At 37.6% G+C, this 20,552-nt stretch overlaps 1 protein-coding gene and 1 non-coding gene across 2 annotated transcripts in view; both read left to right on the top strand.

Moving 5' to 3' along the window:
• LARS1 (leucyl-tRNA synthetase 1) overlaps positions 1-20,552 on the top strand; it is a 74,945-nt gene that overhangs the window by 44,863 nt on the left and 9,530 nt on the right. The window contains exons 23-30 of the mRNA XM_027042355.2: positions 7,078-7,261; positions 9,001-9,091; positions 10,294-10,434; positions 11,501-11,641; positions 11,896-12,006; positions 15,313-15,423; positions 17,946-18,050; positions 20,418-20,513. Coding sequence (XP_026898156.2) covers positions 7,078-7,261; positions 9,001-9,091; positions 10,294-10,434; positions 11,501-11,641; positions 11,896-12,006; positions 15,313-15,423; positions 17,946-18,050; positions 20,418-20,513 — 980 coding nt within the window. The remainder of the gene's footprint in view (positions 1-7,077; positions 7,262-9,000; positions 9,092-10,293; positions 10,435-11,500; positions 11,642-11,895; positions 12,007-15,312; positions 15,424-17,945; positions 18,051-20,417; positions 20,514-20,552) is intronic.
• TRNAK-CUU (transfer RNA lysine (anticodon CUU)) lies at positions 10,050-10,122 on the top strand. Its single transcript has one exon. It is a non-coding gene; the product is annotated as a tRNA-Lys (tRNA).

The raw sequence follows: 20,552 nt of genomic DNA, 5'->3' as shown, positions 1-20,552 counted from the left end.
TGATTTGCAGGCTGGAGTAGGGAAAATAACAACATGAGCATGGAACACATAGTTCCAGAAAATAAGGAAATGTTTCAATAAGGATGGGGACATTTGAAGGGCACACAGGTACTGAAGACAGAAGGTGGCAGCAGAGTAGGAGGATTCTCACTTGCCTTGTCCCATGAATACAGCTAAATAACTGTCAGATCATCTTAAATAGCCCAGAAATCTATATGAAGACTGACAGAACACACTCTACAACTAAAGATAGAGAAGGGGCCATATTGAAGAAGGTAGGAAGTGTGGAGACATGGTTTGGGAAAGAAACAGATCATGACAGCTATTGGGGAGAGGGAGCTGCAGTCATGGAAAAGGATAAGACACAAACTAGCACACAGGGGAGCACATGGGGAAAACAAATCCCTATAGCAAAGGGCTTGGAAAGCGAGAGAGCCCGAATTTTTGAGTACTTGTATCCAGTGGGGCTTAATTAAAGTTTGGAGTTTTAAAGGTCACAGTGCTTGGCTCTGGAATAGCCTGGAGGACATTGGGGCTGTGTTTGGAGAGAAGGCAAGCAAACATCATGCAGACATATGGCAGGGAAACAGTGATCTGAAGAGCACCCGGGACACACAGTGGAGAAGTTAGTTGCTCATCTCATAGCATGTTCCGGAGTGGCAGCATTCACAGAGGGACCCCTCCAGGAAAAAAGGAATTGGCAGGTGCCGTTCCCTTCCTCATCCTTCAGCGTAAACACAGGGCCACCAGTAGGAACTAGTGCAGTGCTGATACTTGCCACCTAACTTGCTTACATCAAGCCCCACCACTCTGCATTTTGGTGGAACCACACCTCCTGGTTATGCTTGCCTCAGTCCCAGTGCAGCAGGCCCCCTTCCTCAGAAGACTGGCTCAAACCCCTGCCCACACCATTTCTCTCGAACTGAGAATTTTATGAGGCCTTAGTGCTGGCAGCACCAGGTTTCATTTCACAAGCAGACCAGAGCACACCTAGTTTAAGTGCACCACATTCAGAGACCAAACACTGCCTACAACAGGCAAAGAGAGCATCTGTAGATGACTGGCCTGAAAGATAAAGCAGCCAGGAAAAACAGCAGAGCGCACACAGCATACATTGGAGATATTCCTGGGAGCAGCAGGTCCTGGGGAAATGGGGATACTACACAGTAGGACACTATAGGCTTTTCTTCATAAAGCCTTTACCTTCAAGAACAGGAGACATTAGCTGACTTTCCTAATGCACAGAAACAGGCACAGAGACTCGGACAAAATGAGAAGACATAATTTGTCCCAAATGAAAGAATAAGACAAGGCCATGGCTGGAGATCTAAGCGAAACAGATATAAATAACATGCCTGATTAAGAATTTAAAGCACCGATCATAAGGATACTCACTGGATTTGAGAAAAGAGTAGAGAACATCATTGGGACCATCAACACAGAGATAAGGAATAACAGCAGAGATAACGGGCTCAGTAAACAAAGTGTGAAACACACTCGAAATGAACAGAAGGCTGGAAGAAGCAGAGGAATGAAGTAATTACTAGATGACAGAGTAATAGAAAGTAATCAAACTGAACAAAAGAGAGAAAAAAGAATTCTGCAAAGTGAGAGTAAACTTAGGGAACTCAGTGACTCCATCAAACATAGTAACAATCGTATTATAGAGTCTCAGAAGAAGAAGAAGAGAGAAAAGCAGGCAGAGAATGTATTTGAAGACATAATAGCTGAAAACTTACCTAATCTGGAGAAGGAAACAGATAGCCAGATCTAGGAAACACAGAGAACCTCCAACAAAATTAACAAAAGCAGACCCATTCCAAGACATATTGTAGTTAAAATGGCAAAATATAGTGATAAGGAAAAAATATTAAAAGCATCAAGACAAGGGTGGGTCATTTGGTTAAGCGTCCCACTCTTGATTTTGACTCGTGTCCTGATCTCATGGTTTGTGGGTTTGAGCCCTGCATTGGGCTCTGTGCTGATGTGCAGAGCCTGCTTGGGATTCTCTTTCTCCTCTCTCTGCCTTTCCCCTGCTCATGTTCTCTCTCTCTCTCTCTCCCCCTCTCTCTCTCTCTCTCTCTGTCTCAAAAATAAATAAATAAACATTAAAAAACAGCAAGACAAAAGAAGATGGTTACATACAAAGGAAACCCCATAAGTTGATCAACAGATTTTTTAGCAGAAACTTTCCAAGCTAGAAAGGAGTGACATGATATATGCAAAGTGCTAAATGGGAAAAACCTGTAGCCAAGAATACTCTGTCCATCAAGGCTATCATTCAGTATGGAAGAATAGATAAAGAGCTTTCCAGACAAAAACTAAAGGAGTTCATGACTAGTAAACCAGCCCTGTAAGAACTATTAGAGGACTCTTTGAGTGGAAAGGAAAGACCAAAAATGACAGTATGGGGGTAGCAAACACAAAAGCAATAAAAAAATGAATATATCTGTAAAAAAAACAGTCAAGGAATTCACAAAATAAAAGGATGTAAAACATCATATACCTAAAACATGGGGAGGGATGGAAGTAAAGAATGGGTTTAAACTTAAATGACCATCAACTTAATACAGTACAGACCATTATATGCAGAAGATGTTATGTATAAATCTAATGGTAACCACAAATAGAATACTAATAAATATGCAAAGAATGAAGAGAAAGAAATCAAAATATATCACTAAAGGAAACCAACAAACCACGAAAGAGAGTAAGACCAGAAACGATCAGAGAAAATTTTCAGAAACAACACAAAACAAGTAATAAAATGACAACAAATACATACCTATCAATAATTACTTTGAATGTAAATGGACTACACACTCCAATCAAAATACACTGCATGACATAATGAATAAAAAAAGCAAGAGCCATTTATATGCTGCCTACAAGAAACTCATTTTTTTTAAGATTCTATTTTTAAATAATCTCTACACTGAAGGTGGGGCCCCAAATCACAAACCTGAGATCAAGAGCTGCACACTCCACTGACTGAGCCAGCCAGGCACCCCCTACAAGAGACTCATTTTAGACTTAAAGGCACCTGCAGATTGAAAGTATGGGGATAGAGAAACATGTCTTGCAAATGGATGTCAGAAGAAAGCCAGAGTAGCAGTACTTATATTGGACAAAATAGACTGTAAAACAAAGATTATAACGAGAGGTAAAGAAGGACACTGTGCAATAATAAAGGGGACAGTCCAACAGGAAGATATAACCATTATATCTGCACCCAAATACATAAAACAGTTAATGGCAAACATAAAGGAACTGATCGATAATAATACAATAATAGTAGCGGACTTTAACACCCCACTTACATCAATGAACAGGTCATCTAAACAGAAAATCAACCAGGAAACAATGGCTTTGAATGACACACTGGACCAGATGGATTTAACAGATATATTTAGAACGTTCCTTTGTAAAACAGCACAATACACATTCTTTTCAAGTGCACATGGAACATTCTCTAGAATGGATCACATATTACGCCACAAAACAAGCCTTAACAAATTTAAAAAGATCCAAGTCGTAACATGCATCTTTTCTGATCACAACATTATGAAATTAGAAGTTAACTACAAGAAAAAATCTGGAAAGACCACAAATACATGGTGATTAAATACCATGCTATTAAACTTGGAATGGGCCCTGGGGTGCCTGCGTGGCTCAGTCAGTTAAGTGTCCCACTCTTCATTTTGGCTCAGGTCATATCTCACAGTTCTTGGGTTTGAGCACCACATTGGGCTCTGCACTGACAGTTTGGAGCCTGCTTGAGATTCTCTCTCTGCCCCTCCCCACACCTCTTTCTCAAAATAAATAAACCTAAAAAACAAAAAAACAAAAAACCCCAAAACATTGAATAGACCAACCAGGAAATAAAAGAAGAAATAAAAAAGTACATGGAAACAAATGAAAATGGAAATAGAATGGTCCAAAACCTTTGGGACACAGTGAAAGCAGTTCTGAGAGAAGTTTATAACAATCCAGTTCTACCTCAAGAAACAAAAAAAATCTCAAACAATCTAACATTACACCTAAAGGAGCTAAACAAAGAGCAAGAAGCAAAACCTAAAACGAGCAGAGGTTAGGAAGTAATAAAGATTAGAGTAGAGGGGCGCCTGGGTGGCTCAGTCGGTTAAGCATCCGACTTCAGCTCAGGTCACGATCTCGCGGTCCATGAGTTTGAGCCCCGTGTCGGGCTCTGGGCTGGTGGCTCAGAGCCTGGAGCCTGCCTCAGATTCTGTGTCTCCCTCTCTCTCTGCCCCTCCTCCGTTCATGCTCTGTTTCTCTCTGTCTCAAAAATAAATAAACGTTAAAAAAAAATTTAAAAAAAAAAAGATTAGAGTAGAAATAAATGATATAGAAACTAAAACAAAAGCAAAAACCCCAGTGAAACAGATCAATGAAATTAGGAGCTGGTTCTTGGAAAAAAATCAATAAAATTGATAAGCTTCTAAGTAGACTCATCAAGAAAAAAAGAGAAAGGACCCAAATAAATAAAATCATAAATGAGAGAGGAGAAATAACAAACACCACAGAAATACAAACAATTAGAATATTATGCAAAACTATATGCCAACAAATTAGGCAACCTAGAAGAAATGGATAAATTCCTAGAAACATATAACCTCCGAAAGCTGAAACAGGAAGAAATAGAATATTTGAACAGACTGATTACCAGCAAAGAAATTGAATCAGTAATCAAAAAACTCCCAAAAAATAAAAGTCCAGAACCAGATGTCTTCGGGGGCGAATTTTACCACACATTTATTTATTCAAAGATTTTATTTTATTAAAAAAGATGTTTATTCATTTTCAGGGAGAGCGCAAGCAGGGGAGGGGCAGGGAAAGCAGGGGAGGAGCAGAGAGAGGGAGGGAGAGAGGGAAAATTCCAAGCAGGCTCTGTGCTGTGAGCACGGAGCCTGATGTAGGGCCCAGTCTCAGAAACGTGAGATCATAACCTGAGCTGAAATCATGAGTTAGATGGACGCTTAACCAACTGAGCCACCCAGGTACCCCACCAAGATATTTTTTAATCACAAAAGGAAAAACGATTAAGTCTATAGTGGAGAAAAGTCAGCAGACACTACGTCAGTGATGAAAGCTTGCAACACCAGTAAAAAGTCGTATCAGTATCTTGCACCTCCCTGATAGTGATGCACTGAGAAGACACATAACATCGCTTCTGCCAGAGGTTTATAAGCTCAGTCTAATCATGAGAAAACATGAGACAAACCAAGTTGAGAGAAATTCTATTAAGTAACTGATGAGTACTCATCAAAAATGTCAGGGTCATGAAAGACAAAGACGAAGAAACTGTCACAGATATGAGGAGACCAAGGAGGTAAAATGATTAAATGCAATGTGTTTTTCCAGATTGAATCCTGCAGCAGAAACAGAATATTAGAAGAAAAACTGGTGAAATTTGAGTAAGATCTGTAGTTTCGTTAATACTATCGTACTAATGTTAACTTCCTGGGTTTGAAACTATGGTTAGGTAGGTTGTTAATGTTAGGGAAGCCTGTTAAATGTCTAATGTTTATGTCTATTCTCTTGCACCTTTTCTTTAAGTGTAAAATTATTTGAAATAAAAAGTTAAAAGTTTAGAGCTTCTTGTGTATTATAATGTATATTTAATGCGTACGTAACTTAATGTGACATGTTCTCATCTCCTCCCTTGTAGGCATAGATGGTAGAAAGCAATACCTACTCTTCTGAACTTGTACTTTTTCACTTAATTGTTCATATTTGAGATCATTCCATATAGATACATATCGAGTTTCCTCACTCTTTTGCAGCATTATAGTATTCCATTGTACAAGGATATCCTGTAACTTAATTAGGCTGTTATTAATGTTTTTTTTTTCAATATTTTAGAATAAAGATTCTGGTTGGAAAGCAAAATTTTGTTAGAAAGCTTAGAAGAATCGCTTTTAGAAATAAGAAATTAAATATATTTTTGTACATGGAAGGCACCAGTGTGTGTACTCATGCATTAAAATATAGTGTTTTGCTCCCTCTAAATGAGACTTAGATGCTGATAGGGATCCCTATTGCCAGTTTATCATTTTTTTCCCCTGCTTCATTAAAGAACACTTTATCTCATTAACTCAGCATGCCTGAGAAGAAACAGCTATTGATGCTAAGTGTATGCAAATAAATACATGTGATTCAAATATTTGAACAACATTGTGGATCCTACTTTTGGTGATTTTTATTTTTGTTTTATTATTTTTTTTTTTTAATTTTTTTTTCAACGTTTATTTATTTTTGGGACAGAGAGAGACAGAGCATGAACGGGGGAGGGGCAGAGAGAGAGGGAGACACAGAATCGGAAACAGGCTCCAGGCTCTGAGCCATCAGCCCAGAGCCTGAAGCGGGGCTCGAACTCCCGGACCGCGAGATCGTGACCTGGCTGAAATCGGACGCTTAACCGACTGTGCCACCCAGGCGCCCCTATTTTTGTTTTAGATCCCTATTTTTGTTTTAGACTATTATTTTTTAAATTTTTTATATTTTTTAAATTTTATAAAGTTTATTTATAAAAGAGAGAGAGAGGGCACAATCAGGGAAGGGGCAGAGAGAGGAGAGAGAATCCCAAGTAGGCTCTGCACTGTGAGCCAAGAGCCCGATGTGGGGCTTGATCTCACAAACTATGAGATCATGACCTGAGCTGAAATCAACACTTGGAAGCTTAACCGACTGAGCCACCCAGGTGTCCCCATGCAGTCCTTTAAAGCATCTGCTATTTCTTAATTTACATGTAGGTTTGCAGTATACCAAATTGGATACATTGTTGATATTTAGTAACCATATTTTGTTTTTAAATTATTTTTTAAAAGTTTATTTATTTACTTTGAGAGAGAGACACACACAGAGCATGAGCATGGGAGGGGCAGAGAGAGAGAATCCCAAGCCCCGCTTGAGGCTCAGTCTCAGGAACGGCAAGATCACGACTGGAGCCAAAGTCAAGAGTCAGACGCTTAAGTGACTGAGTCACCCAGGTCCTCACCAACCACATTTTAAAATCATCAGTGATCTTCCTTCTTTTTCTTTTTCCTCCTCCTGCAGGAATGCGTTTGGCTCTGGCTGATGCTGGTGATACTGTTGAAGATGCTAACTTTGTGGAAGCCATGGCAGATGCAGGTATTCTCCGTCTGTACACCTGGGTAGAGTGGGTAAAAGAAATGGTTGCCAACTGGGACAGCCTCCGAAGCGGGCCTGCCAGCACCTTCAATGATAGAGTTTTCGCCAGGTAATTTGTGGACTCTGGCCACTTTGTACTTCAGAGTTGCTTAGTCCTTGTGCATTTTTAAGTTTTCTTTTTTTTTTTCCTCTCCTAAAATAAATTAGATGTTAATAATAGCTACTATTCACTGAAAGCTTACTTGTTCTAGGTACTCTGCTAAGCTCTTCGCATCCATTATCTGATTTTACCCTCACAGCAACCTTATGTGATAAAGATATTACTAGCTCTATTTTAAAGAAATCGAAGCTTAGAAAAATTAAGTATTTTATTAAGTACCTCAAAACTAATAGTTTCAGATGGAGGATATGAATTTGCTTTTTTCTCCAGAGCTCATTCTCATTACCATTTTACCATGCTGTCTTGGCATTAGAGTAGGACAGAATGGTTAAATGAAAAGTAGATTAAAACGGTAAGAGAATGTCATTTTTTTTTTCTTTCTAAAAGCACTTATCATCATCTTTGCATCAGGAGCCATCTTAAGAACTGGTGTTACAAAGTTGAATAGGACTTGACCCTTCACTGTAGTCTAGCAGGAGAAGAAAACACATATCCAACACATTACAAGTGCGATAATATAGGTAGAGGGAATTCAGAGGAGATGGCTTGTGAGTTCTGGGTTTCTTGAAAACTACATGGATTTTTACAGAGAGGAGAAAGCCATGGAGAGCGTGGTATTTGTGTGAAGCACCATATATGGGGGGGAGAGTAGAAGATCAAACAAGTTGGGGCCAGATTAGGCTAAATTAAGAAGGGCCATAGGTATGGGAGTGCAAGCTGGTGCATCCACTCTGGAAAACAGTATGGAGGTTCCTCAAAAAACTAAAAATAGAATTACCCTACGACCCAGCAATTACACCACTAGGCATTTATCCAAGGGATACAGGTGTGCTGTTTCGAAGGGACACATGCACCCCCATGTTTATAGCAGCACTGTCCACAATAGCCAAAGTATGGAAAGAGTCCACATGTCCATCAATGGATGAATGGATAAAGAAGATGTGGTATATCTATACAATGGAGTATGACTCGGCAATCAAAAAGAATGAAATCTTGCCATTTGCAACTACATGGATGGAATTGGAGGGTATTATGCTAAGTGAAATTAGTCAGAGAGAGACAAAAGTCATGACTTCACTCATATGAGGACTTTAAAAGACAAAACAGATGAACATAAGGGAAGGGAAACAAAAATAATATAAAAACAGGGAGGGGGACAAAACAGAAGAGACTCATAAATATGGAGAACAAATTAAGGGTTACGGGAGGGGTTGTGGGAGGGGGGATGGGCTAAAGGGGTAAGGTGCACTAAGGAATCTACTCCTGAAATCACTGTTGCACTAAATGCTAACTAATTTGGGTGTAAATTAAAAAAAAATAAAACAAGTTAATAAAAAAAAAATTACTGACACAAAAGTCAAAAAAAAAAAAAAAAAAAAGAGGGCCATAGGTAGCATGAGAAAAATTTTTTTAACAGCCAATGTTAGTTGTTTAAAATGCAGCAAGTAAATCCGACTAGCTCCTTTGTTAAGCTGTTTTCATATTGTATTTTGGGCTTCATGATAAAGTTTCCATCAAGAAATTGTTAAACAAGGACATCGCTAACTGCTGTTAACTGGTTTTGTGGTTGAGTGGTCTTAAATGTTTCAGGCGTTCTCATTATACTGCTTATTAGTATATGCAGCAGTTATTTATATTTTTGTGTACTTGCATTTAAACTCAGTCATCTTTTTTTCCCTATTCAATAGTGAGATGAATGCAGGAATTATAAAAACAGATCAAAATTATGAAAAGATGATGTTTAAAGAAGCTTTGAAAACAGGGTTTTTTGAATTTCAGGTAGGCCTTTCTTTTAGTAGCTGTAAGCTGTGTTAGTATGAATATGATGTATTTCACCCTTTTTCCCTCCTGCTATATAACATAATAACTAAAATAGAGACTGACGGGGTGCCTGCGTGGCTCAGTCGAATGCATCTGACTTTGGCTCAGGTCATGATCTCACAGTTCGTGAGTTCGAACCCCATGTCGGACTCTGTGCTGACAGCTCAGAGCCTGGAGCCTTTTCCGGATTCTGTGTCTCCCTCTCTCTCTGTCCCTCCCCTGTTCATGCTCTGTCTCTCTCTCTGTCTCTGTCTCTCAAAAATGAATGAAGAGAGACTGAAATTGTTCCCAAGCAGTTTTTAAATTCCTAAGTAATTGTGATTTTAAATATTTCTCTTTGATATTCTTTCGGTTGTGTTCATGTAATATAAGTATTTCTGTTTCTAGTAGAGCTGTGAGTTAATAAAGAGGTTAAGTCTAAAAACCAGCCACATTTTGCAGGAGAACATTTTAAATTGATAAAACATAAAGGCAAAACTGTAACTAATTGCCATTGGTTTGAAAACAAGCGTGTTCTGATGTTTTCCACAAGGTGTCAGTATTTCCTCAAGTTTGGCAGTTCAAGTGCTTAAAGTAAAAATGTAGGTTTCCTCAATCAGTTTTGTAAAATATCACATTGGGATTTATGTAACTTGCTTTTCATAGATGTGGTTAAATAAGGATAAGTGCTGAACATAGCAGTGTGTCGTATTTATAGCCATTTTTGATACTTAATATCTTTCTTATAGGCTATTCAGAGCATCGTCAGCCCTTAATATGCAGTTTAAATTGTGCAGCCTTTATGTCTGTTAATGTATTTTTAAAATGTCTTAAAAAATTTTTTTTTGAGAATCATTAATATAAAACCATAATATTTTTTGACAATGATTGGTACACATTTAATTGCAAGGTGTTAGAAATGTAGTAAAACTGGGGTGCCTGGCTGGCTCAGTTGGTAGAGCTTGTGACTCTTGATCTCAGGGTCGTGGGTTTGAACCCCACATTGGGTGTAGAGATTTCTTTAAAAAAATGAAGTAAAACTTTTATGAAAATTCATTGTGGAATTTGGAAAGACTAAAAGCTTAAAAATGCATTAAAATAGAGGTACTGCATTTTTTCTTTTATTGTTTTTTTTTAACGAAATATGGGAAGAAAATGATAAATAATTTCAAATTTTGTAGGCTGCCAAAGATAAATACCGTGAATTAGCCATCGAAGGGATGCACAGAGACCTTGTGTTCCGCTTTATTGAAGTTCAGACCCTTCTCTTGGCTCCATTCTGTCCACATCTCTGTGAGCACATCTGGACACTCCTGGGAAAGGTATCTGTATACATTTAAGATTTGGGCAGTTTTGATTTGGCCCTTATTAAATAAATACAGAATAATGTTACTTAAGAGGAGAAGACTGAAAAAGAATATTTCAAGGCTAATGTTGGACTCATCATCTTGTAATCATTATAGCAAATTAAACCCAAGCTACCTTCTGTTTAGACAGATACATCATATATGTGCCTTTATTTATATACACGCAGTGTGTATATTTTAAAAACATGGGACTACGCATCTTATCACCTAATTCTTGTTAGGAAATTCTTGTTATCACCTAATTCTTGTTAGGAAAATACATTTTAATATATTTTATAAATACATTTAATTTGAATACATAGATAACTAATTCTGTTTTTTCCAACTGTTAAAAGGTGAAAATCCTGAGAAATATATATAAATGACTGTTATGAGCAGCTTTTAACCAGATAGAAGTGTCTCTTTGCATAAATATTTTTGTTTTATATAAAATTTCTGGCATATGTAGGGCTGCATATTTAGGGCTTTATATTAGCATCCTTACTTACTGTGAAGGTAAATTCAATTATTTCTCCTAGGCTTGCAGATAAACCGATTGGATGGTTTAATAATTCCTTTTCAACTTTATAAGCCAAACTCCTTTGTATTTTTCTAATGCATGAACAATGCAAAAATGTGCTCATGATATATATCCTGAATAGCCATGCTTTCAAAACTGGGTGTATTAATAGGATAAAAACTGAGAGTTTGTATAATTTATGTAATAAAGATTAAATTTAGGCAAATTAGCATTACATAATTTTCTTTGAAAGTGAGCATCTGTGTGTGGGTATTAATACGCTTGTACAAATGGATGCTAATTAAGAATGTAGAGTCAGACTTCACAGCTTGAATTCTAGGGAACATTAGATCAGGGGCTGTGGAAGTGTGTTACGGGTAGTAAGGTTTGAACTTCGAGCACGCAGTTACAGATGGTAGCCTTGGTATGGAAATGTAATCAAGAACCATAAAATAGTTGTGTTGTTTAATCCCCCTGAACTGTTTTTTTTTGTTGTTTTGTTTTTTTGTTTTTTTCTTAAAGCCTGACTCAATTATGAATGCTTCATGGCCTCTGGCGGGGCCCGTGGATGAAGCCTTGATACGTTCCTCACAGTATCTCATGGAAGTAGCACATGACCTTAGATTGCGACTCAAGAACTATATGATGCCTGCTAAGGGGAAGGTGAAGTCATTTTTTTTTTTTTAAAGATTGTTCTTTAAAAGTTATTAGTTCAGTAACATTTGCTATGAATGGAACTTAAGACAATTATTGTTCAAATGTGTCAGGATATCTTTACTGCTAAGTCCATTTTGTAGTACGTGTGTGCTTGTTAACGTCCGAGGCAGTAGTAGTGGTATGCACCAGGAGAGGGTTCTCTCATCTTTGATTTATACAAAAGTGATGAAATGTTGTCTTCCCTTTCTTTTGCCCCGTAGAAGACTGACAAGCAACCGCCTCAGAAGCCTTCACATTGCACCATCTACGTGGCGAAGAGCTATCCTCCTTGGCAACATATCACCCTGTCAGTGCTCCGTAATCACTTTGAGGTGATGCTCTCTGCAGACTTTCCTCCTACATTGTTGGGTGCTGCCTGTGCTGTTTTGTTTGGAGGGTGCTGACAATGTCCGGGAGAAGGAAGACGGGCGACTTTGTCTAATTGTCTTTAGGCATGGAAAGTTTTTTGTTAGCCTTGCTGGCTCTTAAGTGGATCCTGAGGGAAAAGTTACTTTTTTTTTTTTTTTATCATTTCTGAAGCTTTCTTACAAAAACACATTGGATCTAGTCATATGTAATTAAAAGATAATGAGACTTTCTCATATGTGGTTAAAATTATGAAGCCAAAGGACTGAGTTTGCCTTTTGAGTTGATTGTGGCTTGAACCCTGGGATTCATGAAGCCTTAACTTAGTTATGTTTTAAAAAAATCTGAAGCTTGGCTCTTGAGTAATTTAAAACAGAATGGTCAATTTGCTAATTACTCGTGGAAATGGAGAGCTTGTTGTTTTTGGCTCCGTCTGGTAAATAGCTATTAAATATGATTGTCGAATTTAAAGGAAACTCAACACTTAGTTCTAAGTTTCCCTAAAGAAAAAAGTTCATCTATCTTTTTTCTTTCACATTGGAAAAATAGAAACTAAGTATATGTTGTTGAAGTTTTGCTCAGGAACAGTTATTGATAGACACAGACTGTGAAGGTACACTTAAAGAAGAGACAAAATAGTGATTATGGCCAAAGCATAAAGCAGTAACATGAAGGGAAAATTCTTAGCTTTAATTTTTGAGAATTTTATTGAGCTTTTATTTCAGAAATTTCCATACTTAATTAAAAATTTGTAAAATTTGATGGAAAGAGAAGAGCAAGTGTTTTTGTACTCCTTGTGAGCCTATTTTTATGGAGAGCTGCCTCTTCATTTGATTGTGTGTAATGGAAATAGAACGTGGTCTGTAGAATTGCTTGCAGATTTTGACTTATGCTAACTAAAAAAGTAAAAGCCATTTTGGTAGGTAGAGAAATGAAATTGCACCCAGTGGGTTACATATTCATACCAGCATTTTCAAGGAGGCAGGAGGAGAGCCAAATACAGAATGTAATGTTGCAGATATTTAAAAATGCATCTTTTATTAAAAACTGCTATTCTTTGAGAGGTTAATATTTTTATTTAGTAATCAGTGACTAGATATCATATGGTTTCATCATCTTTGGGCATTATTTGGAATGGTCAGCTTTTTAAAAAATGTTTGTTTGTTTTCATCCAAAAGAGCTAAATGTTAGTTTTTATAATAAAGGAGGATGTCCTTACGTTGTATACGGTACCATTTCGATGACATAAGGGAAAGGAGTGTTTCGTATCCTCTTTTCTCTTCCGTACGTATTTTAAAACAGCACATTGACAAGTGGAGAAAGTTTTTTTCCCCCTGTACCTTAGTAAAGGTTAGAGTTGAAAGTAAACAGATAATCAGAAATTTTACTATACACTACTTTTCATTTAGATTCATTCCCAACCCTTGGTTTTGATGCCATGCTTTTAGAATAAGGAAAAAATAAGTCACCGAAAATTGTGAAAAGGCTACTTGCTTCATTTGTCACTCTGTAGAAGGGGCTACTTGTGTTTGCAGAAATGAAATGAAATTCAGACAGCACATTTGGGACTCAGCTTATTAGTGATATATGATATAGGCATTTATTTGTGAGTACATAGAAATGATACTGTTTTTATTTTTATTTATTTTTTCAGTATATGAAATTTATTGTCAAATTGGTTTCCATACAACACCCAGTGCTCATCCCAAAAGGTGCCCTCCTCAATACCCATCACCCACCCTCCCCTCCCTCCCACCCCCCATCAACCCTCAGTTTGTTCTCAGTTTTTAAGAGTCTCTTATGCTTTGGCTCTCTTCCACTCTAACCTCTTTTTGTTTTTTTCTTTCCTTCCCCTCCCCCATGGGTTTCTGTTAAGTTTCTCAGGATCCACATAAGAGTGAAACCATATGGTATCTGTCTTTCTCTGTATGGCTTATTTCACTTAGCATCACACTCTCCACTTCCATCCACGTTGCTACAAAGGGCCATATTTCATTCTTTCTCATTGCCACATAGTACTCCGTTGTGTATATAAACCACAATTTCTTTATCCATTCATCAGTTGATGGGCATTTAGGCTCTTTCCATAATTTGGCTATTGTTGAGAATGCTGCTATAAACCTTGGGGTACAAGTGCCCCTATACATCAGTACTCCTGTATCCCTTGGGTAAATACCTAGCAGTGCTATTGCTGGGTCATAGGGTAGGTCTATTTTTAATTTTTTGAGGAACCTCCACACTGTTTTCCAGAGCAGCTACACCAGTTTGCATTCCCACCAACAGTGCAAGAGGGTTCCCGTTTCTCCACATCCTCTCCAGCATCTATAGTCTCCTGATTTGTTCATTTTGGCCACTCTGACTGGCGTGAGGTGATATCTGAGTCCGGTATTTGTCCAATATGTCATTTGCAAATATCTTTTCCCCTTCCGTTGGTTGCTTTTTAATTTTGTTGGTTGTTTCCTTTGCTGTGCAGAAGCTTTTTATCTTCGTAAGGTCCCAGTAGTTCGAAATGATACTATTTTTAAAGTTTATTTAGTTAGAGAGAGACAGAAGAGAGAGAAAGAGATCAAGCGTGGGAGCGCGCAGGCAGGGGAAGGGCAGAGAAAGAGGAAGAGAGGGAATCCCAAGCAGGCTCTGTGCTGTCAGTGTGAGAGATCACAACCTGAACCAAAATCAAGAGTCGGACGCTTAACTGAAATGATACTATTTTTACTAGGTTGATAGCCAATAGTATCAACAGGCGTTCCTAAATGATAGTCTTTTTAATAGGTTGATAGCCAAGGATTTTTTTTTTTTCACATTTGTGGTAACAATTTATAAGGAGTGTTGAAAAGCAGACATTATATAAATCTTGTATAATGGTTGTGCAGTTTTCATTTTGATATGACTAATGACATGTTTTTACAGGTTTGGAGACAAACAAGATCTTTATAAGACTATTTTATTTTCTCACCAGATAAGATCTAAAGTTACAATCATGGAGGTGTTTTTAGTGTAAGGGAAAATTAAATGTTCAACAGGATGCACCTATTTTCTTTGCCTTCCCAAAAAACATATATCCTTTAAATTTAGAGGGAATAGGAGACTCCCTTCCATATTATACATTCATGTTTCATTTCCCCATGATGCTTGGGGCTGCACCATTTTCTACTGTATTCTAACAGACTAGTAGAGGCCACCATTCTATGGCCGACTTCCTGCAGGTACATGTACTATTTCGCATTATTTAAAAAATACTTTTCTCCACATTCCTCTCCAACCTATTTTTTTAGGGCAACAGCAGAAAATTGCCTGATAACAAAATCATTGCTAGCGAACTGGGCAGTTTGCCAGAATTGAAGAAATATATGAAGAAAGTGATGCCATTTGTTGCCATGATTAAGGTAAGCTGTGGACCTCATGTAGCAGTGACTATGTGAGTAATGGTTAGATGGTAGAAGGAAGGGGGAACTTTGAGTATAGTCTTTCCCAGGAAATCTGCTAAAATAGCACTTTTCAATCAGTGGTTGTGACAAATGAGCGATCATTTTGGGGGTTTATCTGTACAATTGCTGAGTATATGAAAATATGCGTTGTGGAAGAAAAACTAGAATTGTTACACTAAATGATTCTCTTCATGTTCTACCTTCTTTTCTGTTTAGGGGGGAACCATATTGTTTTTGGCTTACATTAGGGTGTTTTTGTTAGCTCCTGTTGCTGGAGCCAAGGTAGTACATTTGGATAGGTTTTGCTTAAGAGGATAAACATTGATTATAGTGGTTAGACCAGAGTTTCTCAACAGTGGTCTGTTGATACTGTGGGCTGATAGTTCTCTGTTGTGGGAGGCTATCCTGAGCATTATAGGATGTTTTGCAGTATTTTTGGCTTCTACCCACTAGATGGCAATAGAACATCCTCCTCACCTGCTCAAGTTTGGACCCCAGAATGTCTCGAGACATTGCCAAATGACTCTTGGGGACATAATATGCTCCACCCCCCCCACCTCTCCTGTTGAGAAATCATTGCATTAGACGCTTAGCTTTCTTCAGAGAAATAACTGATTTATTGCATTAAAAAAATTTTTTTTTAACATTTATTCATTTTTGAGAGTGAGAGAGACAGAGCGTGAGTGCGGGAGGGGCAGAGAGAGTGGGAGACACAGAATCAGAAGCAGGCTCCAGGCTCTGAGCTGTCAGCACAGAGCCCAACAGGCAGCTCGAACTCACAGACCGCGAGATCATGATCTGAGCTGAAGTTGGACGTTTAACCAACCGACTGAGCCACCCAGGCGCCCCTGATTTATTGCATTTCTTAAAGAGAAACAGATGGCTGTATGTTGCTGCTGATCTCAGGCTCTGGGATCAGATAGATCTTGGTCCAAATCCTTTTTGTCCATCACTTCTTAGTTTTGAGACCTTAGATAAATCACTTAAATTCTCTGGGCCACATGGTTTTTCATCTGTAAAATGAGGAAATTAATAAAACCTACATTTTATGAATGCTGTGAGGAATACATGAAGTAATATACTCAACACACTTTAATACTTTCTGTCAAAAGGTAGGCTTAGTAAATTTTTTTAATGTAAATTAGTATATTTCACTCTGCTTGGAACATGGTGGTTATTCTTATAGCTTAGATTAATTCTTTAATCTTCTAGGCTACAGATGCCTGCGTGATGGAGACCAAAATTCTAGATTGTCCTGTATTGGAGTAGATCGTATTCTTAGGAAAGCCTTTTCATTCTCCTAGACCAAAATCAACTCTCTGAGCCTATGGTCTTTGAAGTTTCAGAAATAATTTAGAATTGTGGATTGACCTACACCAATCAAGTTATAATATATATGCTGATATGTCCCTAATTCATTGGTTCCCTACTTAGCTAGTGCCACTGGTCAAAATGCCAGATCCGTTGTCAATACGTGGATCCAACAAAATATTTCATTATTGATTGCAAAGGCAATTAAGTTTGATGATGTACTTTAAAGAATCCAGTGAAACTCATTTGACAAGTTCTGTAGTTAAATGATACTAGATCCAAGAGGTGGCTTTTTAGAAAACCAGTGTTAGATTGTTTCAGTAGTAGTATTTTTTTTTCCAGTAATATTGGGGACTTGCCAGGCAAATTAATGGTTTGAAACTTTTTCGAAAAGGGTTTTGTAAATCTGAGAATAAGAAAATGGCTTCTAGCACTTTTTCACAGGACAAGAAACGGGTTGGACAGTAAGTGAAAACAGTGAGTATTAGGAATCTTGTCAGGTCGCTTTCATTTAGTGCAGCATGTTCTAGGCAGTTAGCTATACTTGTGGATATAAGCTTGGCTCTCGAAGGTTATATTTTGAGTGGCAGATATTTTGTTTCATGTTCAAGAAAATTAAGAATAAATTGTTTTTCATGTGCTATCAGATTATCTCAGTACCAATATAACCTAAATTTTTTTTTAATTTGTAGAAATTTTTTGTTTGTTTATTATTAATTCACTATTCTCTGAACTAGCTTTAAAGATGTATTATCTTAGAAAATTAAAAAAAGATTTTTTTTTCTTTCTTTTCGGTTACCTGAAGGGATATTTCCACACATTTGTTTGATTCCTTGTCAAAGTGAATTCTTTGGGCTTGCATATTAAGTCATTCTAAATAAACAATGATAAAATGCTATTTCTTTTATAAATCTGAAAACCTTGTCCCTCCAGGCTTTTCGGTGTTGCCTTAGTCTTATCATACCTCAAATGATAATTATTCTGAGCCAATAATTTCATTAACGAACAAACATAGATAAGGGAAACCATGAGTCCAAGGCCTTTCCTTCAACTGTTCAAATTTGAAGATTTTATCAGTTGAGAGAAGAATGATTGCTTTGGAGGAAATGTATTCATTTCAACGTATTCTTAATGTGATTTTTATTTTTCAAAACTGTTTTGGCTATTAGGAAAATCTGGAGAAGATGGGACCTCGTGTTCTGGATTTGCAATTAGAGTTTGATGAACAGGCAGTGCTGATGGAGAATATAGTCTACCTGACCAACTCCCTGGAGGTACAAGGGGCCAGGGATTGTAACAACTAGTTCACTGTAGTAAATATAGTCCATTTTTGTTTTATATATATATTTTTAATGTTTAATTTTGAGAGAGAGAGAGACAGAGTACAAGTGGGGGAGGGTCAGAGAGAGAGGGAGACACAGAATCGGAGCAGGCTCCAGGCACTGAACTGTTAGCACAGAGCCCGATGCAGGGCTCAAACTCAGACCGAGAGATCATGACCTGAGCCAAAGTAGGATGCTTAACCAACTGAGCCACCCAGGCACCCCATCTTTTGTTTTATAATAAACCTTTTTATAAACATCTTCTGTGTTTAGTACCTTTGCCAAATATACCTGTCAAAAATATTTTTGGAGGGAGGAGAATGGATGGGTATAGAAGTTGCAGGAATTAAAAAATGATTGTGATCTTATTCCATTTCTCAGTTACTTTATTTTTAATTAATTAATTAATTAATTAATTATTTTTTAAAATATTTTTTAACGTTTATTTACTCTTGAGACAGAGAGAGACAGAGCATGAATGGGGGAGGGTCAGAGAGAGAGAGGGAGACACAGAATCTGAAACAGGCTCCAGGCTCTGAGCAGTCAGCACAGAGCCCGACACGGGGCTCGAACTCACGAACCGTGAGATCATGACCTGAGCCGAAGTCAGACGCTTAACCGACTGAGTCACCCAGGAGCCCCTATTTTTATTTTATTTATTTACTTATTGAGAGAGAGAAAGAGCAAGAGTGGGGGAGAGGCAGAGGAAGAGAGAGAAAATGTCAAGCAGGCTACACACTCAGTGCAGAGCCCGGTGTGGGGCTTGACCCCATGACCCCAGGATCGCAACTCCAGCTGAAATCAGTAGTCGTTTGCTCAACTGATGGAACCTCCCAGGTGCCCCTATCAATTAATTTATACATAAAATACTAATTGTATGTGCCTGGTTTTTCCTCCCACAATTCTCCTTAAAAAAATGAGGGGAGACCTTATGTTTATGTTTAAATGCTTTCAAAGTCTCTCATATTATAAGACACACTGAATTGCTTCTTTTTTTTCCTCTCTCCCATTGAGACCTCCAATTTACAGAATTGGCTTAATTAGAATCCTTTGTCCATGAGATAGTATCAAGGTCCATGCCTGGTCCTGTTTTGGATTTTTTTAAAGTTAATAATGTAATGAATATTCCTGAATTTACTCCTCAACTCAGGAACTAAGACACTACCAATAGCTTTCACCTAATTGTGAGTTTCTCCCCATTCTACCTTTCTGCCCCAGTCACTTCATATATAGTTTCTAAAAATGCTCTCGCTCAGACAACTTAGGCAGAAGGAAAGATAATTTGCCCTAGAAAACTGTGTTAGAGGACTCAAAAAAGTGCTTCTAGTGATAATGAAGACATTTGAGTTAAAACATGTAAGTGTATATTTTGAATGAAATTGTTCCATGAAATATGGTAATAAAGTTATTTCTAAATAAGCACTTTATGTCATATAATTACAAATGAGTTAATAATTAATAATGGTAGTCATTTGTGCATATTTCTAAATGTTCATATACCTGGAGGTCAAAAAAGTTCTTGTATTTTTTTCATTGGGACAATGGGGACAGGTTATATTGAAGGTCATCTTATATTCAGGCATATACATTATACTACATTTCTGAGGTTTTCCAGAAACCTCTGTCTTTTATCCTGTTTTTCATTTTCTCTGATATAGCAGGTAGATGCTAGATTTCACTATAGAAAATGGTAAACATGACTATGTCAATAATACCATGAGACATTTAAGAAGAGTTAAATAATTGATTATAGATTATAGATGTCATTTAATGTTTATTTGAAATTAATAAAGTCTAATGGTCTAATAATTAAAGACCATGTTCTTAAGAAAAAATTTTTTTTGATGGACATAAAAATGGTTTAGTCTTTTTCTTTTATTTTTCTTTCTTTGTTTTTTTTAATGTTTATTTATTTTAGAGAGAGAGTGTGAGCAGTGGAGGGGCAGAGAGAGAGGGAGACACAGAATCCCAAGCAGGCTCCAGGCTCTGAGCTGTCAGCACAGAGCCTGACTCCAGGCTGAAACTCACAAGCCATGAGATCATGACCTGAGCTGAAGTTGGACACTTACCTGAGTGAGCCACCCAGGAGCCCCATAGTCTTTTGCGTTTGAAACAATGTTATCTGTGGGAGCATTTGATCCTGAGTTTCAGAGCGGTCTTTTAGTCCTGTCCTGTGCTTGGCTGGCTTCCTGAGGAATACACAGACCATTTCCTGTTAAGTGGAGAAGCTAGTTTTCCTCTTTGGTGAAATGAGGTGATGATTAATTGCAGTCATATTAAGTGATACTAATGACTTTCATTTTCCCTCCTTGTATTTAGCTAGAACACATAGAAGTCAAGTTTGCCTCTGAAGCAGAAGATAAAATCAGGGAAGATTGCTGTCCTGGGAAACCACTTAATGTTTTTAGAACAGAAGTAAGTTGAAATGATTTCACTGAATCATTGTATTTAAGA

This window comes from Acinonyx jubatus, chromosome A1, assembly GCF_027475565.1.
Source record: "Acinonyx jubatus isolate Ajub_Pintada_27869175 chromosome A1, VMU_Ajub_asm_v1.0, whole genome shotgun sequence".
Classification (NCBI taxonomy): Eukaryota; Metazoa; Chordata; class Mammalia; order Carnivora; family Felidae; genus Acinonyx; species Acinonyx jubatus.
This window is presented reverse-complemented; position numbering and strand designations above follow the sequence as displayed.